Raw genomic sequence first — 20431 nt, forward strand, 5'->3', positions numbered from 1 at the left:
ACAGGAAAGGGAAGGATGGGTGGACAGTATCTATTTAGATTTCAAGAAAGCTTTTGACACAGTACCACACCAAAGACTTTTATGGAAGCTGTACCATCAAGGAGGAATTAGAGGCAAACTGTTTTGTTGGATGCAAGACTTTCTCATAAAAAGAGAAATGAGGACAGTACTAAGAGGAAACTACCGTAAAACGCCATAACTTCGGACGGCGTCCAAACTTCGGACATTTCGTAAAAAAATGTAATAATTCAAGTTTATTGGAAGAGAGTGCGATATTTGCAAAAAATAATGATGTGGGTAGGTAAGGTAATCCTCTAAGACTATTATGTATTAATCCTATTAAACTAGCTTGAATATGTGTGGGTGAAAAAAATTTGTGAATCCATTGGAAAAAATAACTGAATTTTCTTACCCTGCAAAACTTTGTTCACACAGAACAAACAGTTTCAATTGTAAAAAAGTGAACAGTACGATTATATGTAGAAAAGTGCTGTAAGTACTGGGAAGTAAACTGTTTCAAAATATATGCATGGATAATCTTGCTATGCCTGCTTTAATGAATACTTCTTTATTTTGCAGAAAAAATTCCTAACTTCGGACAGACAAATTATTTGAGCCAAATAAAGTCCAAACTTCGGACAGACAATAATATTAATGGTAAAGTGATGCTAATTATATAAACAGAAAAACATGGCTAAAACAGCGAAATCTCCTATAAAGAACAAAAGAGCCTACACAAGTAAAGTGTCCAAAAGTGCCCTGGAAAAGGCTAAAGATGACATAAATAACAAGAACATGAGTGTGCGCAAAGCAGCTGAAAAATATAAATTAAAAAAGAGCACATTACATAATTACCTGATACAAAAACATTGCAAACAAGTGGGACGTAATACTTCATTAAGCCATGATGAAGAGTTACTGGTGTGTCAGAGAATCCTCACATTGGCAGAATGGGGATTCCCACTCGACAATTTGGACTTGAGGATGTTAGTGAAAGCATATTTAGACAAACAAGGGGTTGTTGTGTCACGATTCAGTAACAATGTACCTGGTGTTAACTGGGCCCATTCCTTCTTCAAGCGCCACAAACAAACCCTTAGTAGACGATTGTCCCAGAATATAAAGACTGACAGAGCCAGAGTGACAAGAGCCATGCTAGCCGAGTTCTACAGTAACCTGAAAAAATCCCTAGAAGGTGTGCCTCCAGAGAACATAATAAATTTTGATGAGACCAATCTTACTGATGATCCAGGTAAAAAGAAAGTCATAGTGAGGCGGGGCACTAAATATCCAGAGAGAATCATGAACTCGACAAAATCCTCAATATTTATTATGTTCTCTGGAACTGCATTTGGTGTGTTACTCCCTCAATATGTGGTGTATAAAGCTATCCATCTTTACGATACATGGACTGAAGGGGGCCCTCCTGGAACACTATACAATAGGTCCCCCAGTGGATGGTTCGACTCGTGTTCATTCGATGACTGGTTCCACAAAATTATCATCCTCTATGCTAAACGCAAGACAGGTAGATTTGTCATTATAGGAGACAACTTGGCAAGCCATGTATCACCCAGTGTTATTGAGTCATGTGAGAAACATAATATCTCCTTTCTTCTCTTACCACCTAACTCCACGCACTTGACACAACCTTTCGATGTTGCTGTGTTCCGGCCTCTAAAAGTGCACTGGCGTAAGATCCTCGAGAACTTCAAGAAAACTACTGTTGGTAGGCTGAGTGCTTCATTACCTAAAGACTGCTTCCCACCGAACTGGTGGATAAAGTTAAAGGGACCATTGCTGACAACCTACGTAGTGGGTTTAGGAAGTGCGGCATTTATCCTCTTGATCCACAGAAATCCATCTCAAGACTTCCAGAAGATTCAATCCAAGATACAGCTGATACTGGTACACCAGGACCATCTACCAGTACTGCCTTAGACAGCTCAGTGTTGGAATTGTTGAAGGACATGAGGCATGGAACCAGTCAGTCAAGCTCAAGTCCAGCTATAGCGAAACCAAGGCGAAAGAAAAGGTTGAATGTGTCACCAGGCATGAGTATTACTACAAGGGCACTACAAAATGAAACAGAGAGCCAGCATGAAGAGTGTGAAGTTGAGGATCCACAACCCCAGCCACTGCAGCCACAAGAGGATACAGCAAAGATGGCAGCACAGCCTTCCACTTCCACATCTGCACCCAACCATGAAGCACAAGCATCTCCCCTGACAGTCACCTCTACCCAGATTATTGGGGATACAATTGTTCCCTCAGATTGGGTAGTTGTGAGGGTTCCCTTTGATACCAAAGACAGATATAGGCATTATATTGCTATCATTGTGAAGGTAAAACCAGAAATACATGTCAGGTTTCTCAAACACGTTCAGGGTACACCTCACACATTTGTATACCCAATGGTTGATGACAGCAATGACAGTGTGTGTGTGTGTGCGTGTGTGTCTGTGTGTGTGTGTGTGTGTCTTTAGAACCTGTAAGAAATGTTCAACATCATATTTTGTTATTTCGGTATGCATTTGTTGAGTCAATGAGGTACTTACTTGATAATTAAGTGAAGTTTTGTTTAGGAAAATGAGGACAGTTCCTCTTACAGTTTTGGGTATATGCAGTGCATTTTTATTTTATTTTTTCATCTCAAAAAGTTCGTGAATAGTTCTTAGTTCTATTTACGGCCAGAATACCTCACTACAATGTGATATGATGCAATTTAATGTGATATGAAATTACGAGCTCCAAAAAGAAGATATTTTTGGGATACTTCTCTATATATATGTATAACTCTGGTCATGAGTGCCCAATATTTTTTTTTACATTTTTTAAAAACTTCTCAAGTGTCCGAAGTTTGGCCAGTGTGTCCAGAGATAGATCCCATTAACCATTCTCATGTTTAAAGGGAAAATACATGGATGTCCGAAGTTTGGAAGAGCTGTCCGAAGTTAGAAAATTTGTTCCTAACTTCGGACACTTGAAAATGAAAAAAAAAAAGCACAAGTTTAGCTTGGCTAATTTTTTTAAATATATGGAGTTAGTAGGTACTCTCCCTGGCTACCACATGACACCAACAGGAATAAAATTGCACCATTCTACAAGGAGTTATTCATTAAAACACACAAAAAATGTCCGAAGTTATGGCGTTTTACGGTACTCATCATGGAAAGAAGTGACTAGTGGAGTACCACAGGGTTCGGTGCTGGCACCAATCATGTTTTTAGTGTACATAAATGATATAAACAGTAACATTGGAAATGATAGCTATCTGAATATGTTTGCAGATGATGCAAAAATACAAAGGAGAATTACTAGCACAGACTCTTGTAGGGAGCTACAAGAAGAATTAAATAAACTTCATGAATGGAGTAGTACATGGCAAATGGAATTCAATGTGGACAAGTGTCATGTAATCAAGTTTGGTAAAAGTGGAAAAAAACCTGATTGGGATTATAAGTTAGGAAATAAAACCCTATACACATCAGAAAGAGAGAAAGACCTAGGTGTGATTATCAATAACAGACTATCTCCGGCTGACCACATCAGCGAGAAGGTACGGAACATGTATACACTGCTTGCAAATATGAGAACAGCATTCACATACATAAATGAAGAAATGCTAAGAAGGATAATAACATCATTCATTAGACCAACCCTGGAATATGTATCAATAGTCTGGAGTCCTCATCTCAAAAAGCACATAGACAAGATTGAAAAAGTTCAAAGGGCCGCTACAAGATGGATACCAAGCTTAAGGGACCTAAGCTACGAAGAAAGACTAAATAAACTGAATCTACCAACACTACAGGAGAGAAGGAAAAGAGGTGACATGATAATGCTATATAAGTGCATATCAGGAAAGGAGAAAATAGACATAAATGATTACTTAACATATGGAGAAGCATCAGCAAGAGGACACTGCAAAAAACTGGATAAGAAGAGAGGTGATAAAGACGTAAGGAAATTCAGTTTCCCAAACAGAGCAATTGATCAATGGAATGCACTACCGAATGAAATAGTGTGTGCCAAAACAATTCACAAATTTAAGGATATGTACGATAAATATGGTTTAAGACTCGGGACAGTACGAGCTTGACTCATTCCTGTAAAGATACAATTAGGTAAGAACAGTTAGGTAAGAACACACACACACACACACACACACACACACACACACACACACACACACACACACACACACACACACACACACTCCAGAGACTGCTTACCCTTAGCACTTGGTAAATTTATATCAGCTCCATTGTCGATCAGTGTCTTAACCACATCCACATGATCCTCTGCTGCAGCTACTGTCATGGGAGTTTGACCTGAAACAACAATTGTGTTATTATTATAACTACTTTTAATTTTGTTACACGGAATTCAGTCAAATATATAAATCATCCTGTTTAAAATTAAGTAAAGTCTGATCTTCATTGTTAGACTATATCCATCCATCCATCATCCAATCCTAAGTTGCCCCATGAGGAGCGTAAGAGCCTGGGGCCAGGCAAGTTGGTCCTGACATTTAAGATGAGAGTGATCAGCCTCAATCATCCCTGAGTGGCATTATGTGAGCAATTAACCCTAACCACCCCTTGGATATAAGCCTTCACCGGCTCTATCCGTTTGGAGTGCCGTAATTACCCATTAAACAACCAGGCGCCAAAATTTGGTTATATGGTTACCACCCAGCATAGTACATGTAAATGGTTTCCTGGTGTACAGGAAACCATTTGGCTTGTCTGTCAGTGTAGAGTCACCCACAGGCAGAAGGAAGAGGAGAGAATTAAGGAAAGAAAGACAGAAGAGGGAGTGTAAACTCACTCATAGGCAGAAGGATGAGGAAAGAAAGAAGGAAAGAAAGACAGAAGAGGATGTGAGGAAAGAAGGATGGAAGAGAGGAAAGGGCAGACACCTGAGAGCAGCACCATAAATGTATAAATGCTGCACTGCATGACAGCATATAAGATCCAATACTACTATGCAGAAGTGAAGCTAGGGTGATGTATGAAGGACATAAAATCAAGAATGAGAGCTTTTGAAACAGAAGTACCCACAGAGGGACACAGGAGGATAGATAGACAAGTGAAAGAATGGGTGGAGAATATAGTGTAACTATAGAGGCTGATGTTACTCGTAGCAGAAAGTAAAAAGGAGTACTCTTTGGTGGTTTGGTCATGGAGCAAATGAAGTTGAGAGGTTGACTATAAGAGTGCATGAGAGTAAAGAGATTGAGAAATGGAGGGGGAGACTGAGAATGAGATGGAGAGACAGGGTGCCAAAGTAAGTCAGGGAGAGTAGTGCATCATAGGAAAAGGAGTAATTACTGAGCAGGTAAACAAATGCTTGTAGGTTCTTTTATTGCAGCCCCCCCTCACAGGATGCAGTGTAAAGCAACGGGCTGATGGATGCACAGATAGATATACAGTAAGCTCTTAATTATCACTTGTTTGTATTTAGTCAATTATGTTTCAGCAACATAAACATTAGCAATGTGATCTCACACTTAATGCATGGAAATCGAAATTTCATTAGAAAGAATACACTGTCTTCATTTAGCCTGTACATAATACCTAACTACGCCAAGAGCAGCAAAAGGGATAACTGAGATAGTTTTCAGTCCTCTGACTGTTATGAACCTCTCTCGGCTCAGCAAAAGCATCCAGTGTTAGCCTGAATAAAATAGCTAAGTGTGTTCAGGGAACAAGATAGGGTTTACTGTCATCTGCAACAGCCAGCCACAACAGGAAGTAGCAGCCATCACACAACCATTCAACCTTGCAACAGTTATGCCTAGTTTCATGTGACCACCATCACAAAACAACTCCCCTCTCACCACCAGTTATCCTGACACTGAGTAAGCTTCTGAAGCATTTCCTCAGAATCATCATACCGACTTCCCTTTCCACCCAAGGATGGGATGAGGTAGGATTCAGGAAGCAAGAAAAGAGAAGCACCCTCTGCTACTAGACTGTCCCACCATCTATTTTATATACTTCCATGCAGTAGTTAACCCATGCAGAGTAGCAGTTTTGGAGAGTTTTCTGAATGAAGTGGAAAATTTCAACACCAAGGAGAGCTATAAGAAAATGAAATAGAACTGCTTTGAAGTTGTGAATTACAGAAACACACACACACACACACACACACACACACACACACACACACACACACACACACACACACACACACACACACACACAAATGACCTCTTGGGGTAGATTGTGGCAGAGTTTTTGAAGGGTGGGTTATTGATTAGATGGCCATGGACTGAATTATGGCTTTTGAAGAACAGATAAAGAATATGAGTTTTGCTAGAATATTTTTAAATATTTCATTGCACAAAAAATAAATAAAAAATATAACACTAATAAAACAATTACACTAATCCTTCCTAATTCACACAGATAATGTATCGTATTATGATACAATTTATAAAGGTTCCACCATGCTTGCATACATTGGCCTTGGTCATTTAATGGTGGCTCTCCACACTGCTTGATCTCTGGCAACCTCTGCCCCTTTTTCCTGAGTCACACTTTATGGCCTCATCCCACATTTTCTGTCTGCCTCTTGCAACCCTATTCCCAGCGTTCACACTTCTTTTCCATGCCCAGTCGGCATCCTTCATCCTTTCCACATGCCCAGACCATCTCAATCTACCCTTTCTCATCACATCATCAATAAACTCTAGTCCCATCCTTCCTCTCAACTCGTCAGTCATAGCCTTATTTCCCCTAAGCCTCACATTCAAGGATGCACTACATGTCCATTTAATTGTTGCCATTTCTGTACTGTACATTTGAGCCTAGATATAGCATATCAGAATATGATGTATCATGTTACTGCTTATAGTTCTTTCATATTTTAATATAAATGGCTTAGATTAATGCTGATAGCTTGAGCTTATAAATGGCTCATATTACTGAATATGCCTTTCTTATGTAGGTGACTCAGGTTACTGCCTGTAGCTAGAGAATTTCTTAATATACAGTGGCCTCCTGTCCAGTACTGTAGTTATAGAAACAGCATTGCCAAACTGGACTAATTTTATACTGGACAAATAATAAACCTAATGGGGAATAGTATTTCAGGGTGGCCTCCTGTCCAGTACTGTAGTTATATAAACAGCACTGCCAAACTGGACTAATTTTGTACTGGACAAATAATATGCCTAATGGGGAACAGTATTTCAATCAGACATGACTCAAATTCAAGGCACAAAAATCCCTAGAATGTTGTAAACAAAAGATGCAAGCACACAAAATTGCAATTTGGCATGATGAATAAGGGCTTGTAGTACTATACAAAAAGAAAGAAAGAAAAAGAAAAAAATGGTACTGTCCAACCCGCTATGATGGTGTTAGCACATCAGTGAGCTTAATAACTGGCAGTAACATCACCTTCCCTGGCCAATGCATGTTCTCATTGACTGTGGCACCTTTCAACTTCCCAGAACAACAGACCCCCGAAAACTCCACAGATATTATGCACATATGTAGAGATGAATCATACTAATATAAGTTAACCATACTATGCTTTTTTTTTTTTTTCCCCCCACAGTATTTTAAGTGTTTACCATAGTAAAGGTGATTAGTACTAAAGAAACATATGTGGGATGAGAGGCCACAGTAACTGTTTATAGTACTGCACACAGCTTTGGCATATCTTAGTATAGCTAAATGCCTGACATTAATGGTTACAACACATGTTCATCTTAGTAAAAATGTATAAATGCCTGATATTAATGCTTATAACACCTGTTTATCTTGGTAAAAATGGCTTATAATATTGCTCATAGCTCTTGCCTCTCTTAGTACAGTGATCCCTTGGTTACAGTAGTTTTCTACTGACAATGATGGTGCAGTAAAGGCATACCCCGTTAACTTGACAAAGTGCTCTTTTGATGTTACAGAGTAGGAGACATATCTCAGAAAACTGTTGTGCCTCACTAGATTCACTCTTCAAATGATTTAACCATTGGCAATTTGATATGCATGTTGTTCAGTTCATGTATATTTCAATACTGCAAAAAGAAACATTCTATTTTTCTTTATACATGGGATCAGCATGCAAGGATTCTATTTCTATCTTCATTATCATCCTTGATCTGAAAAAAATCTGGTGAGTCCACACTTGTGCAGTAATTTCTTTCCACTTCACCCTCCACTTTTGGATTGAGAGAGAGACAGAATGTATCCCTTTTGATAGCTGCACAGAGGCCAAAATTGCTGGTGTGGGTTTTGTGTAAAAATTATCTCGGCAAATGATAAGAGGCAAGGGATGCAAATTTCTTGTGCACTTCCTCTTTTTCTTTTATAACTTTTGAGTATGACTTGAAAATGTATAAGAGAGAGGGTAGAATTAACAGGATTAGAGAAAGAGAGAATTAGAACTAGGGGTTGTTTTCTTTTATAACCTTTGGATGTGACTTGAAAATGAATGAGAGAAAGGGATAGAGGTACCTGTTAACTGTGGGCTCATGGCCTTTGGTTCCTTCTTCCTCGCATTAAAAAAAAAAAAATAATAAAATAAATAAAAAGGGAGAGAGAGAGAGAGAGAGCACAAAATCATTCTTCTGCCAGTCAAGAGAGGGATGCATATTTCTTGTGTACTTCCTCTTTTGCTGAATTTTCTTTATAACCTTTAGATGTAAGAGAGAGAGATAGAAGTAACAGGAAGAGGAGAGGAATTAGGAAAGGAGAAAAGTGGAAGGAAAAGTGATAGAAAAATAGAAAGGGGAGTGAAGAGAGACAGCTAAAGTTGTGGTTGTCAATGTGAGGTTTTATACTGGAAAAGCATATCCCTGTGTACATAGGACTGGCTGTGTACTGGTTTGCACGGTACTCTGAGTTTAACAAATGACTGCCTAAACTGGATACTGTGCAAGCACAAAAGCATGATACTTTTTGAATAAATAAATCCTTTGGACACTAGCCTCATAACCACTTACCTCAAGCCCATCGTAGGTTTTTGTACAGTTTGCGTTCCTACTTTACTGTGCCCTTTTCATCACTTTCTTTTAACCTAACCATATATGTGTGTGACTAATACTTACTGTAATAGTATGTATGTATGTATTTATTGGGTATAAATTGTTGTATAAGGGAGCATTGGGTAGTAGTAATAGTAGTAGTAGTAGTAGTAGTTGTTCCCTTGGCAGTCTGGCCGAACAGCCCTGAGTCCCTAAGGAAGGCCACAGCAGAGACCGGGCTTTCCCACAGAGCTCTCAAGGAGTGTATATCTGTTGTTGGCACAGGCGATTGTGTGCAATGCAGTCTTCCATAATATGCTTAATAGTATGGGGTGCTGTGTCGCATCCTGGATAGGCATCAGCGATGGAGTCATTCAGCCTCCTCTGATACCTTAAGAGGGCTGGATGATGCCCACATCTCAGCCTGGCCAGGTGGACCCTATCCTCATGAGGGAGATGGGATTCAGAAGGGTGGATATCAGGAGGCCGTGCATGCAGCTGTGTGTTGTCTTTAAGTGACTGAATGGAGCCGCAAGTGATTTGAGTATGGATATGCTTCTGGAAGCTGGTCTAAGGCAGGTAACTAGGTGTTGTTTGGATGTTCATTGATGTGTGTGGATGTGCTGCCATGTAGTGTAGTGAATGGTGTGGGTTGTGGAGGCTGCAGTGAGAATTTGGGTGCTTGTCATGTCTAGATGATCCTTGACTTTGAGGACATTGGTTTCTTGGTGTAGGTGGTCTGTGGGCGTAGTAGCTGTGCAACCTGTGATTATTTCTAGGGCATTGTTATGTGTGGTCTGTAGAATGTTGTAGTGTGTTTTAGTGAGGTTAAAAGCCCAAGCAGGGCTTGCATAATTCATCACTGAATGTATATATTGTTTGTATACTGTGGTGGTGGTTTCTTTGTTGTGTCCAAATGTTGTATGTGCAAGTGACCTCAGTGTGTTGAGTCTTGGTGTTAATTTATCTTTAATGTTTGTGATGTGTGGTTTAAATGACTGATGTATTGTATGTTACACTAAGGATTTTGGGTATATGTGTGTGTGGTAGGAGTGTTGTTTATGGTAAGGTGTGGAATGTGTCTATGTTTTGCTATCCAGTTTGTGAGAAGGGTAACTGTAGATTTGGCTGGGGCTATTTTGAGCCTGTTTGTGGTGAACCATTCATGTAGTGTGTTGAGGTAAGGTTGGAGGAGGTGTGCGGTTGTGTTTGTGTTTTGGTGTGTACATGTAAGTGTTATGTCATCTGCGTATGAAGCTGTGTGAATCTGTGGTGTGTGGGGTGTGGGTATGTCATGCATGTATAGGTTAAAGAGTGTAGGGGACAATACAGATCCTTTGGGACACCATTTGTGAAGTTTCTGTTGTTCACAAACTGACTGGCAGATGTTACATGTGCACATCTACCTGCTAAGTAGTTTGACAGCCATCTTTTTGTGTTACTGTGCATGTTTGTGTTGAATACTTTGTTTGTGAGGTTGTGGTGGGGGATGGTATCAAAAGCTTTGCTAATGTCTAATGTGACTAGGAGTGTTCTATGTGGTGGTCTAGCTAAATTCATGCCATCAAAAACTCTCTGTGTAAGGTCTGTAAGAAGAGTGTAGTGGCCTAAAACCATGTTGTGATGGGGCTAGGGGGATGTGAGGGGTAACTAGTTGTAGTACCAGTCATTCAGTGATTTTGGAGGGGGTGCAGAGGAGTGTGATGGGGTGGTGTGAGGAGGGTAATGTGGAGTCTTTTGTTGGTTTGGGGATAGTGATGATAGTGCCATGCTTCCAGATGTTGGGTATTATGTTGTGAGAGTAGCTGTAGTTTGATATGATGGTGAGTGCTTGTATGCATTGTGGTCCAAGGTGTTTAAGGTGTATGTTGCTTGTGTTGTCTGGTCCACAGGCAGATGAGTGCTTAAGGTTGTTAATGATGTGCTTCGTCTGGTTGTAAGTAAAAGGTGCAAAGTCTGGGTCCGTGGGGAACTGTCTCTTACGTCAGATGACATTTTGGTTGTCGCGATGGGGTTTAGATGGCTGACGTGAAAAGTGATTGATGAGAGTGTTTGCTTGTTGTTTGTTTGAAGGTTTGGTGTCTGTTGTGATGGCAGCATGTGATTGTGTAGTGTTACTGTTGGAGAGTGTGATGCTGTTTAGTGTTTTGTAGAGTTTGCTGGTGTTTGTTTTGTGATCGAGTGTTTAGTGATCATTATTCCAGTTTAGTATTTGCTTTGCTGATATTTTATTGTTTATTTGAGTGTTGAGTTCTTGTATTTGTGGTATGGTGTCATGTGTATTGGGTGTTGGGGAGTGTCATAATGTGTCCTGTTGAATGACAAGGCCTTGAATTTCTGGTGTGAAGTTGGGGTGGTGTCTCTTTCTGTTGCCTCGAGGGATGAAGGTTTTGTCTGCATTTTGAATAATTGTATTGAAAGTGTGCAGAGCAGTGTTGATGTTTGTGATGGATGTACTTTTTAATGTTTCAAAGTGTTTTTCTGTTTCAGTTGTGAAGGCCTCCCAGTTGGCTGTCTTATAATTAGTGTATGTGTGTTTGTGGCCAGCTGGGGTGATTCTAGTTTTGGTAGTGATGATTGGGAGGTGATCAGATCCAAGGGTTTTGACCACTTTCCAGGATGTTGTGGGGGTGAGGGTTGGGGAGCAAAAAGTGATATCTGGGGATGATGGGAGGAAGAGGGCTTGGTGTGGGATATGGGTATGTTGATGAAGATTATTGAGTGTGAAGAGATAATCTGTTTGCGATTGTAGTACCAGCCCTCTGTCTGTGTCAGGGTTGTTGACATGCCAGGTCGACATCTTGGCGTTGAAATCATCACCCAGGATGATGATGGGTATGTTAGTGATGTGGTGTATTTGTGAAGAGTAACTGTGTGGTACTGTGGGGGATGACTAGGGGGGAATGTATGTATTCGCGATTTTTATGTGATCTGTTACCAGTGCGTATTTTAATTGATTGTTTTTCTGTTATGGTGTCATGTGGGGGGAGAAGTGACTCTGTGTGTGCACTGGCATCTGAAAAGTTGATGGATTTGTGTACTAGGGTGATGAGTCCACTGCCATCGCCGTTGATCCAGTCTTGTCTAATGGTGGTGAAATTATGAAATGTAGGTGTTTTTTGTGTTGTGTGGTTTTGTTTCTTGTAAGATGGCAGTGTGTATGTTTGGTTGTTTGATTAATTGTGTGAGTTCATGTTTTTTGGAGTTTATGCCATATGTGTGTAACTGAAGGATGTTTATGTTGTGTGTGCGATGTGTGTTGGGTGCTGCAGCATGGGGGGGAGGTGGGGGTGTGGGTGGAGGGGAAAGGGTAAGAGAAGGTTGTGATGGAGGTAAGGGCTGGGGTGAATTAGACTGGTGTGGAATGGAAGGGGTTGGGGTGTTGGATGGTGTGGCAAGAATTGGTGGGTTAGGTTGAGGAGGTGTGGAGGAAGTTGGAGTGGGGTTGGTGGGGGGGTTAGTGGGTGGGGGGGAAGTAGCTTAAGGAGGAGATCTAGGTGTCTGTGTATTGTTTTCTGGATGCAAGTGTTGTGCAGGCATAATGGGTCCAGTTCTTGCAGGAATTGCACTGAACTGAACCCTTTGTCTGTCGGCTCGAAGTGATAGGTTTTGAGCTTGTTGGGCATATGAATTGTATTTTGGTGGGCCCTGGATTGCTCTCAATGTCCCCAGCTAGAAGAAGTCATTGAGAAACGACCACCAGGGAGTCATTTCATGGTGTTGAAAAAACGGTGTTGTTGTGTGTGTTGTGTTGAGAGATGTGGTACTTGCCCAGACGACCAAAGTCACTCCCAGGTTCTTGAGCCCCATGAGGTGCCTGATACCAATTAGGATAAAGCCCATAGGTTCTGTGCTTTAGTTATTGCACAATTTCATTATCACACACCTGGCCCATTAACAGATATGTGCGATAACCAAGATATCACTGTATAAATAGCTCATATTCTTGCCCCCAGTTCTAACATATAGTATTAGTGGTTCATATTGCTATCCATAGTTTTGCCATATATTAGTACAACTGGTTCTTATTACTGCCTATAAAGCCATCCAAAGAAGTAATGGGCCTCCTAGCTCAAGTCCAGAGTTGTCCTGCATTTTTGCGAGACTCTCGGCTTAAGCTGGGCTTCGTTCTTTGGCTTAAGTCTCACGGACTCGGCAAAAAACATTCTTTAACCTCTGATCATCTGACCTCTGTAAACATTCCAGTCAACTGACACTATTTACATACAATGTTCATGTCTAAAATGCACCCACAGCTACTTCTAGCACGTGTGTATATGATCAGTCATTGCCAGTTCCATATTTATAGCATATAGTAATAGTGAAGAAATGTGAAAATTACACTTTCAACATAAGAGAAGGTTAATAAAAAAAGAAATAATAAAATGTATCCCATTAACCAAACATTATATGCTGATTATTGTAGGGTGGGTGAATTTGGAGTTTTGGACAGGCAAGGTTATTTCCTTGGCTATTCTGAACTCCACTCTTCCTATGTTCTTATCTTTGTTTACATATGAAGTCATACCACCAATCTTAAGCTACCTCGGGCCTGCTACAGGGGGCTCGACTTGGCTTGAGGCTGGCTAAAATGCAACCAAAGTCCAGTTTCAGCTCATGCACCAGAAAAACAGGAATGAGTGTTTGGCTTAAGGCAGGCTTAAGCCAGGGCCTTGCAAAAAAGCAGCATTGTATATTGGTTTTGAAATTTGACTAATATGCTCAAACAAAAGAGAATTATAAGCATTAACTTCATCCACTACTATACAGTACATCCCCATAGTACGTGAGTTCCGAGTACACGATCCCCCTTGTACTTGAGGACTTTTTTTTTTTAAATAAATAAATACATGAATTGAACTCCTTGTAAATGAGACGGGGAGTGAAGAGTGGCCCAAATCCGGGGTTACCCCGAGTACGCGACATTGCCCCCCCAAGACGCAATAACAGTTACTTACGCTTCGCCCACGTTCTGACGTCGATGCTGCTCATTCGTCACGTGATGCCCATATCCGCTGCTTGGAGGGTGGTGAGGTGAGAGTCCCAGCAGAGGAAACACATGCGCACAGACGGTACACTCGCTGTTCCAGGTACGTCGCTGTGTACTCTGAGGCTATTTTTTCTGTGAGCCAGGATGTCTGCCCCTTCCCCCTGGAAGAAGAAGTGCATCACCCATGCCATGATGATGCAAGTCATTAGGAAGAAGGAGAGTGGGAAAGGTAACACGGCCATTGGCAAGGAACTAGGCTTGGCAGAATCATCTGTGCGAACAATATGGGCTAACAGGGAGGCCATAAAGAAGACTGTGAAGACATATGGGACGGCGGCATTGGACGGGAGAAGCAGGCTGACCAACCAGGCTATAATTCTTATGGAGTGGTACCTTGCTACATTTATCCTGAGGAAGGAGAAGGAAGGAATTCCACTGAATGGGCTCTACATCAGGGACTAGGCCAAGATTTTCTACAAAGCTGCAGCTCTGAAGCTTGCTGTTAAGAAACTATTTAAAGCCTCCGTGGGATGGCTTTGTCGCTTTCTGAAGAGGAAGGAGCTGTGTCACATTCGCCTCACAGAGGAGCTTGCATCAGCGGATGAAATGGCGGCCAGGGATTATCCAGCCATCCTAAAGGGGATAATTGACGAGGGCGGCTACAGCAGGGACCAAATTTATAACATTGATGAAACAGCCCTATACTACAAGGCTTTGCCAAAGTGTACTTACGTTAGTAAGCACCAGCGCCAGGCCTGGGGCAGAAAAATCGACAAGAGCAGGATAACAGTCATGTTCGCTGTGAACTTATCAGGCTCACACAAGATGCGTCCTGTTGTGGTGCATACTGCAGCACACCCCAGATGTCACAAGAATCTGTGTTGCGTGGATGACAGCAGGGTATACTGGTACGGCAATTCCAATGGTTGGATGACGAGTAGCATCATTTCCGAGTGGCTGTTGCGGCATTTCATCCCTGATGCCTAGGCAAAATCCCAGGAACTTGGCATCCCCTTCAAGGTGCTTTTCATCCTTGATAATGCCCCAAGTCATCCAACCTGGCTAGCAGACCTCAGCAAGGCATGCAAGGTCGTTTTTCTGCCCCCAAGAATGACCTCTCTCATCCAGTCGCTAGACTAGGAGTTGATTGCAACAGTCAAGCAGCTATACCACCAACGCCTCTATGATCACCTCTGCAGCAAGACCGACAGCTATGAGGAACTGCAGGCAATTCTTGACTTGAACACAGTTGGGAGTGATGTCATGGACACCGAGGATGGTTTGGACTCGCCACCCGCTTCACCTGCTTCATCCTCACCACGCATAGCACCTGCACAACCAACTTCAACTCCTGAGAAGACTATTATGGCTTTTTGGCGATCATTCAACCTCAAGGATGCCATCACTCTCTTGTTGTCCTCTTGGGCAGATATAACCACTGCAACAATTAACCATGCTTGGCGCCTCCTCGTACCGCACCTGTGTGAAATCGCACCGGGAAGCGGCTTTCGGTCCCTAGCCGCTGCCAAGGCAGCCACTCTCACAAGTGCACAAGCTGTGTCTGGGTTTCAGGCCGTCTCGCTGGAGGAGATTGGGGGTTTACATTCGGCAGCAGCAGAGCAGGATCCCCAGGAAATCGTGCAGCGAGTGGACGAGGCTGACGCAGAGCAGGAGATCGCGGCAGAAAAGCCAACAACACCAGTGATGGAGAGAGAAGATTTGTCCAAGATGGAAATCAGCCGGGTACTGTGTGCCCTTGATAAATTCAAGGACATCGAACGCTCTCAGTTGCGAGTGGAGGAGGTGATGTCTTCACTAGACAAAGCCTTCTGCTACTACACCGACAAGTACAACCAGGAAGTAAACAGACGCAAGCAAACACTCACCACCCGTTACCTTCGGCTTGAACAAAGTGAGGAATCGCTCCCTTCAACATCAGAAGAGCTATACCCTGAGGAGGACCAAGAGACTGATTGGATGTCTGAGGTGTCAGAAATAGACTTTGAAGGGTTTATGAATGAAGTGAGTGCATTAGCTAGTGAAAGTGTCGAAAGTGTTGGTGATGAAAGTGGTGAGGAAGGTGGTGTGTCGGGTGGTGTGGTGGGTGATGCAGGAGATGCACACTAGGTGCCTCATCCTGCCTCAGATCCTCTTCTTACCTCCATCACGCCTGTTGTCCTCTTGGGTAAAGGTGAGCAGCCATATTATTGTTGGTTTAGTTAAGTCATATCCTTGTTGATTTACCTAGTAAAGCCTTAATCTTGTTGGTTTACTTTATCTTAGGTAATATGTCTTGGATAGTTTCCCTGTATAGGACAATACTTAGGTCTGAAAGGGGTCTCAAGGGTTGCCCATGAAGGGGGGTGCGGCCCATATTTAATTTTTCCCATAAGTTTATGTATTCACAGTGCGCGAATTCCTAGTACGCGACGTCCACTGCCGCCCATATACTCGTGTAGTGTGGGGATGTACTGTACTTAGTTTACAATGGTCATAATGTGAACTGTTACATGGTTCACTTGTGTAATTAATTGTTTTGACAAGTGCAGTTTAGCTGATAGATAATAAATATTAATATGTAGATATTATAGGCACTAGTATATATCTCAAATCACAATGTGCAATATGTAGTGTCTGCTGGAGATATACACAGCTTCTCACTAGGAATGTCAGTCCACATGATGTATATCCACAGTCCTGTTGTCCCAGACCATGAAGAATGTTTTAACACATGAGGTCTATCAAACAATCTCTTTGTAGTCAAGATGATACAAGAATTTCACGTTACAAGCAGGTTAACCAGACTGATGCCAGTTACCTGATGTCATGGAAACTAACCGTGGAAATCTAACAATCTACCAGATGCTACATAGCCACTGAGCCATATATATTCTCAGATTTCAGAGGGCGTAGGGAGAGAGAGAGAGAGAGAGAGTACGATCGAGGGCAGAAGGCAGGAGATAGGGTCAGCTAGAAGGTTTGCTGTCATGCTACGTTACGCTGTCAATCACATATCGATATACTGTAAATGGGTACAATAAACTCCGTTACCCAAAAAGGGACCATAACTCACCTCACTCATGTTAAATTAATGATACACAGAAAGAGAAAAGAGAGAGAGAGAGAGAGAGAGAGAGAGAGAGAGAGAGAGAGAGAGAGACCTACCTATTAACTCTACTCGATGATTCACAATTTTGCCAGCAGTGGCTCAAGTTACACTCCACTAGTGATAGAGGGGAAGCCTAATCTACGATACACCTACAGTCTCTCTATCTAAGCAAATCCCTTAGCTACATTCGTCGATATGAATGTCAAATAAGAAAGAAGTATAAATTATCTAATGGAATTTGTTTCACAAACAACTCTAGGAAGGATTTTCGGGTATATCACCAGCACTAATCATCAGAGAGAAGTTATTCTTTTCTGAAATATCACATTGTGGAATACACAATGTTTAAAGTAAAATTCTGTGAACATTTTCTAATATATTAATTTGCACTTAAAGATCACAGTTATTTACCATTCTCCATCATCTGGTTCAGGTCAAGCACATGAGGGAGCAGCAGTTGTACAAATTCATTATGGCCTTCACTAGCAGCCATTGTAAGTGGTGTCCACCCTGTGAACAATAAAGGAAGTTATTTACCAAGTGGCATTATTACAGTACTCTTGTGCCAGTCTGTAAGCAGCCTAACTGATTTAACCACTACCAAACTTACTAATATTAACAAGGTACTTGACTTGCATTGCAATTATCATATTAGTTCAGAGATTATGGAAGTATGACATCAGTGAGATTATGGAAGTATGACATCAGTGGATATTTAGAAACCCTTCTTCACCCAAAGCAGTCTCTCCAGAGGTGAACAGAACAGTCAGGCTTTAGTCATCACCATCACTGTTATCGTCGTCAGTGTCACCCGATCTCTTTTCTCCACCAGAGAATGATGTTAGGCAAAATTAAAACAGAAATAACATCCTGTAGCTGTACAACCTAATACAGTGGAGTCTCTTTTATCTGAAATTCGTTTAACCATAATATGCCATTAACTATAAGTTTTATTAAAACGTTCTCATTTCGATTAACTGCAAAAATCTGAACTCTATCCGAAAATTCAAACACGGCGGGCTTGTTTCGCGCCACTAGCATTAGTTTACGGTTGCTCTGCTAGTCACTAGAGTAAGCGTTGGTTGGAAATGATTGAATAAGGACGCAGAAAATATGTAAAAACAATTAGGTTTAAGACGTTATTTGTTCGAATTGCTTACAGTGAATAATGTGTTTGTTTTGGTGAAAGTTAATTTGAGTTTATTTGAGTGAAGATTTATTTAAGTTGACAGTTTCTGTTATAGTTACAAAAGTGCAGTTACATATGTACAGTAGTTACTAAAGTGTATTAAGTCTTTTGGTGAAGGTTGAGTGGCTTTTGGGATGCTGGTGGTGGTGGTGGGCTATACATTGCCAGAAATGGGTGATGGGTGAGAACAATACTGTTCCCTTGTATCCTACATATTATTACAGTATCTTTTATCCGAAAAAATCGATTAAACGAATCTTTGAAAGTCCCATGATTTTCGGATAAAAGAGACTCCACTGTACCTATAAGTCTGATGATATTGTGCTGAAATTTAACTTGCAAACCAAAAAGGTCCAAATACTTCTGGAAATTTAGTAATACTCATACAAGAACAGTGCACAGTAATGTGAAATCAATACTGATTAGGTCAGGTATAATTTGTGAAGCAGGTAAAAATATACAGTAATTGTTTCATCTGGTGTACAGTGGCTCAAGTTACATGATTCAGCAAAACATGGACTCAAGTTACTTGGTAACAAAAAATAAAAGATAAAAAAATAAAAAAAATAAAAATGAATTGCACGGTTTTAAACTGAATTAGATGGGTGAAGCTGTGTAGAAAATCCCCCACCATTACATGTTTGGCACACAGTGATGTCATGGCACGTGAACCTCAATCCATAAACAGACTTTAAAATAAATAAATAAACAAATAAAAAAATAAATGTGACAGTAAGAAGGTATAAACTAACAACAGTGACTGAGGGGTTTACTGCCACCTCCAATGCCTAGTGGAGGAACAGAGTAGTTAGATGCCACTCTTAACTTTAATTCCACAGCTTCAGATACCCCTTCATCATCAAGGCAGTTGACATGCTTCAAGATAAGTGCTATAATTTATTGCTTTAAAGACTTTCTAATGTCACTCTTGTATGTCAGGTGTACTTATGAATGGCATTATATGTCTTTAGACAGCATACTAATAAGCAAGTTTGGCCACACAGGGGGGTCAGGCATGGAATGAATTAATGCATTTGCTCCTATATAAGGGGTTTGAATGGTGCGAAGTACTAGATTCGGATTACATGGTACTCTAGGTTAGCACATCAGTCTGTGGTTATATGAAATATATATCTTGAAGTCTTTTTCAAAATAAAGATGAGAAAAATGATGATGATGGCTGCAAAAGGAAAATTAATTGAGACATACCGGCCGTATTTTATACAGCATTTGTGCTGTTATTGATATTGTAACTGTGCAGGTATAAAAGTTAATAATATAGTTTCTTTTTTTATTCTATATAAAGTTACATGCCATGAATGTTGATGCAACATGTTTTGGCATCCTAAGATCTCAATATACCTGTATAAGTTAAAATGTATACACTAATATTTTTTTAAGGCCATGGTCATTTATGCATATGTAAGTTTTTTTTGTTTTGCAGTTATGAATGGCAACATATACTTGGTGCTATGTAGCTCTAGCACTGCTGCCATGTACCACCACCATTTTTTTTTTTTTTTTTACCCTCACCAGTGGCCATGAGTTTGCATTCAGAATTTTCCTTCTCCTAGGACCAGGTACCACTGAAGGCCAATGAATCCAGCCTACTTTAGGGAACAGATTTTAGTTATGCTGAAGAGAAATGTGCACATAGTGGCCTCAGCCTAGACATTGTGTAAATGTGATGAGCTCCCTACTGGCTTTTGCCCCTGCACCAGTCTTGTTGTAAAACCTACCAAGGACAATGGTCACCATCCACCTCCTACACTGTGAAGCTACAGTAATCTGTGATCACATTACAGTTCAAATATCTCACCTTTAACAGCAGGCTTCAAAGCATCAGCTTTTGCATCAAGTAATAATTTCAGCACCTCCAGGTGGCCTTTCTTTGCAGCAGCCATTACAGATGTGGTATCTGTAAATAAATGATTTATTAGCTTTCTAGCTGTAATAGATTTTCAGTGACATAGACTGTCTTTACATCTCCATTCCAAGCCCAGCTGTTGTGATTTTAGGTACACCTGTTGTTCACTTCATTTGTCTGTGAGTGGGTTTTGCTGATACATAAAAGATATCTTACACAGGTTTTGAGCCTAGAGGCTGAGTTTGGGGGGGGGAGAGAGAGAGAGAAACATAAGATACAGGTACAGTATAATT

General features: G+C 40.9%; 1 protein-coding gene across 1 annotated transcript in view; it reads right to left on the bottom strand.

The window, feature by feature from the left end:
• LOC145411652 (uncharacterized) overlaps positions 1–20184 on the bottom strand; it is a 159723-nt gene extending 139539 nt beyond the window's left edge. Inside the window, exons 1-3 of the mRNA XM_080281658.1 lie at positions 20091–20184; positions 17494–17592; positions 4236–4334 (exon numbers count right to left, since the gene is read on the bottom strand). Coding sequence (XP_080137784.1) covers positions 4236–4334; positions 17494–17592; positions 20091–20175 — 283 coding nt within the window. The 5' untranslated portion in view covers positions 20176–20184. The remainder of the gene's footprint in view (positions 1–4235; positions 4335–17493; positions 17593–20090) is intronic.
• Between the last annotated feature and the right edge of the window lie 247 nt (positions 20185–20431).

This window comes from Coenobita brevimanus, chromosome 90 (genome assembly GCF_032717465.1).
Source record: "Coenobita brevimanus isolate Jiangsu-jjx chromosome 90, ASM3271746v2, whole genome shotgun sequence".
Taxonomy (NCBI): Eukaryota; Metazoa; Arthropoda; class Malacostraca; order Decapoda; family Coenobitidae; genus Coenobita; species Coenobita brevimanus.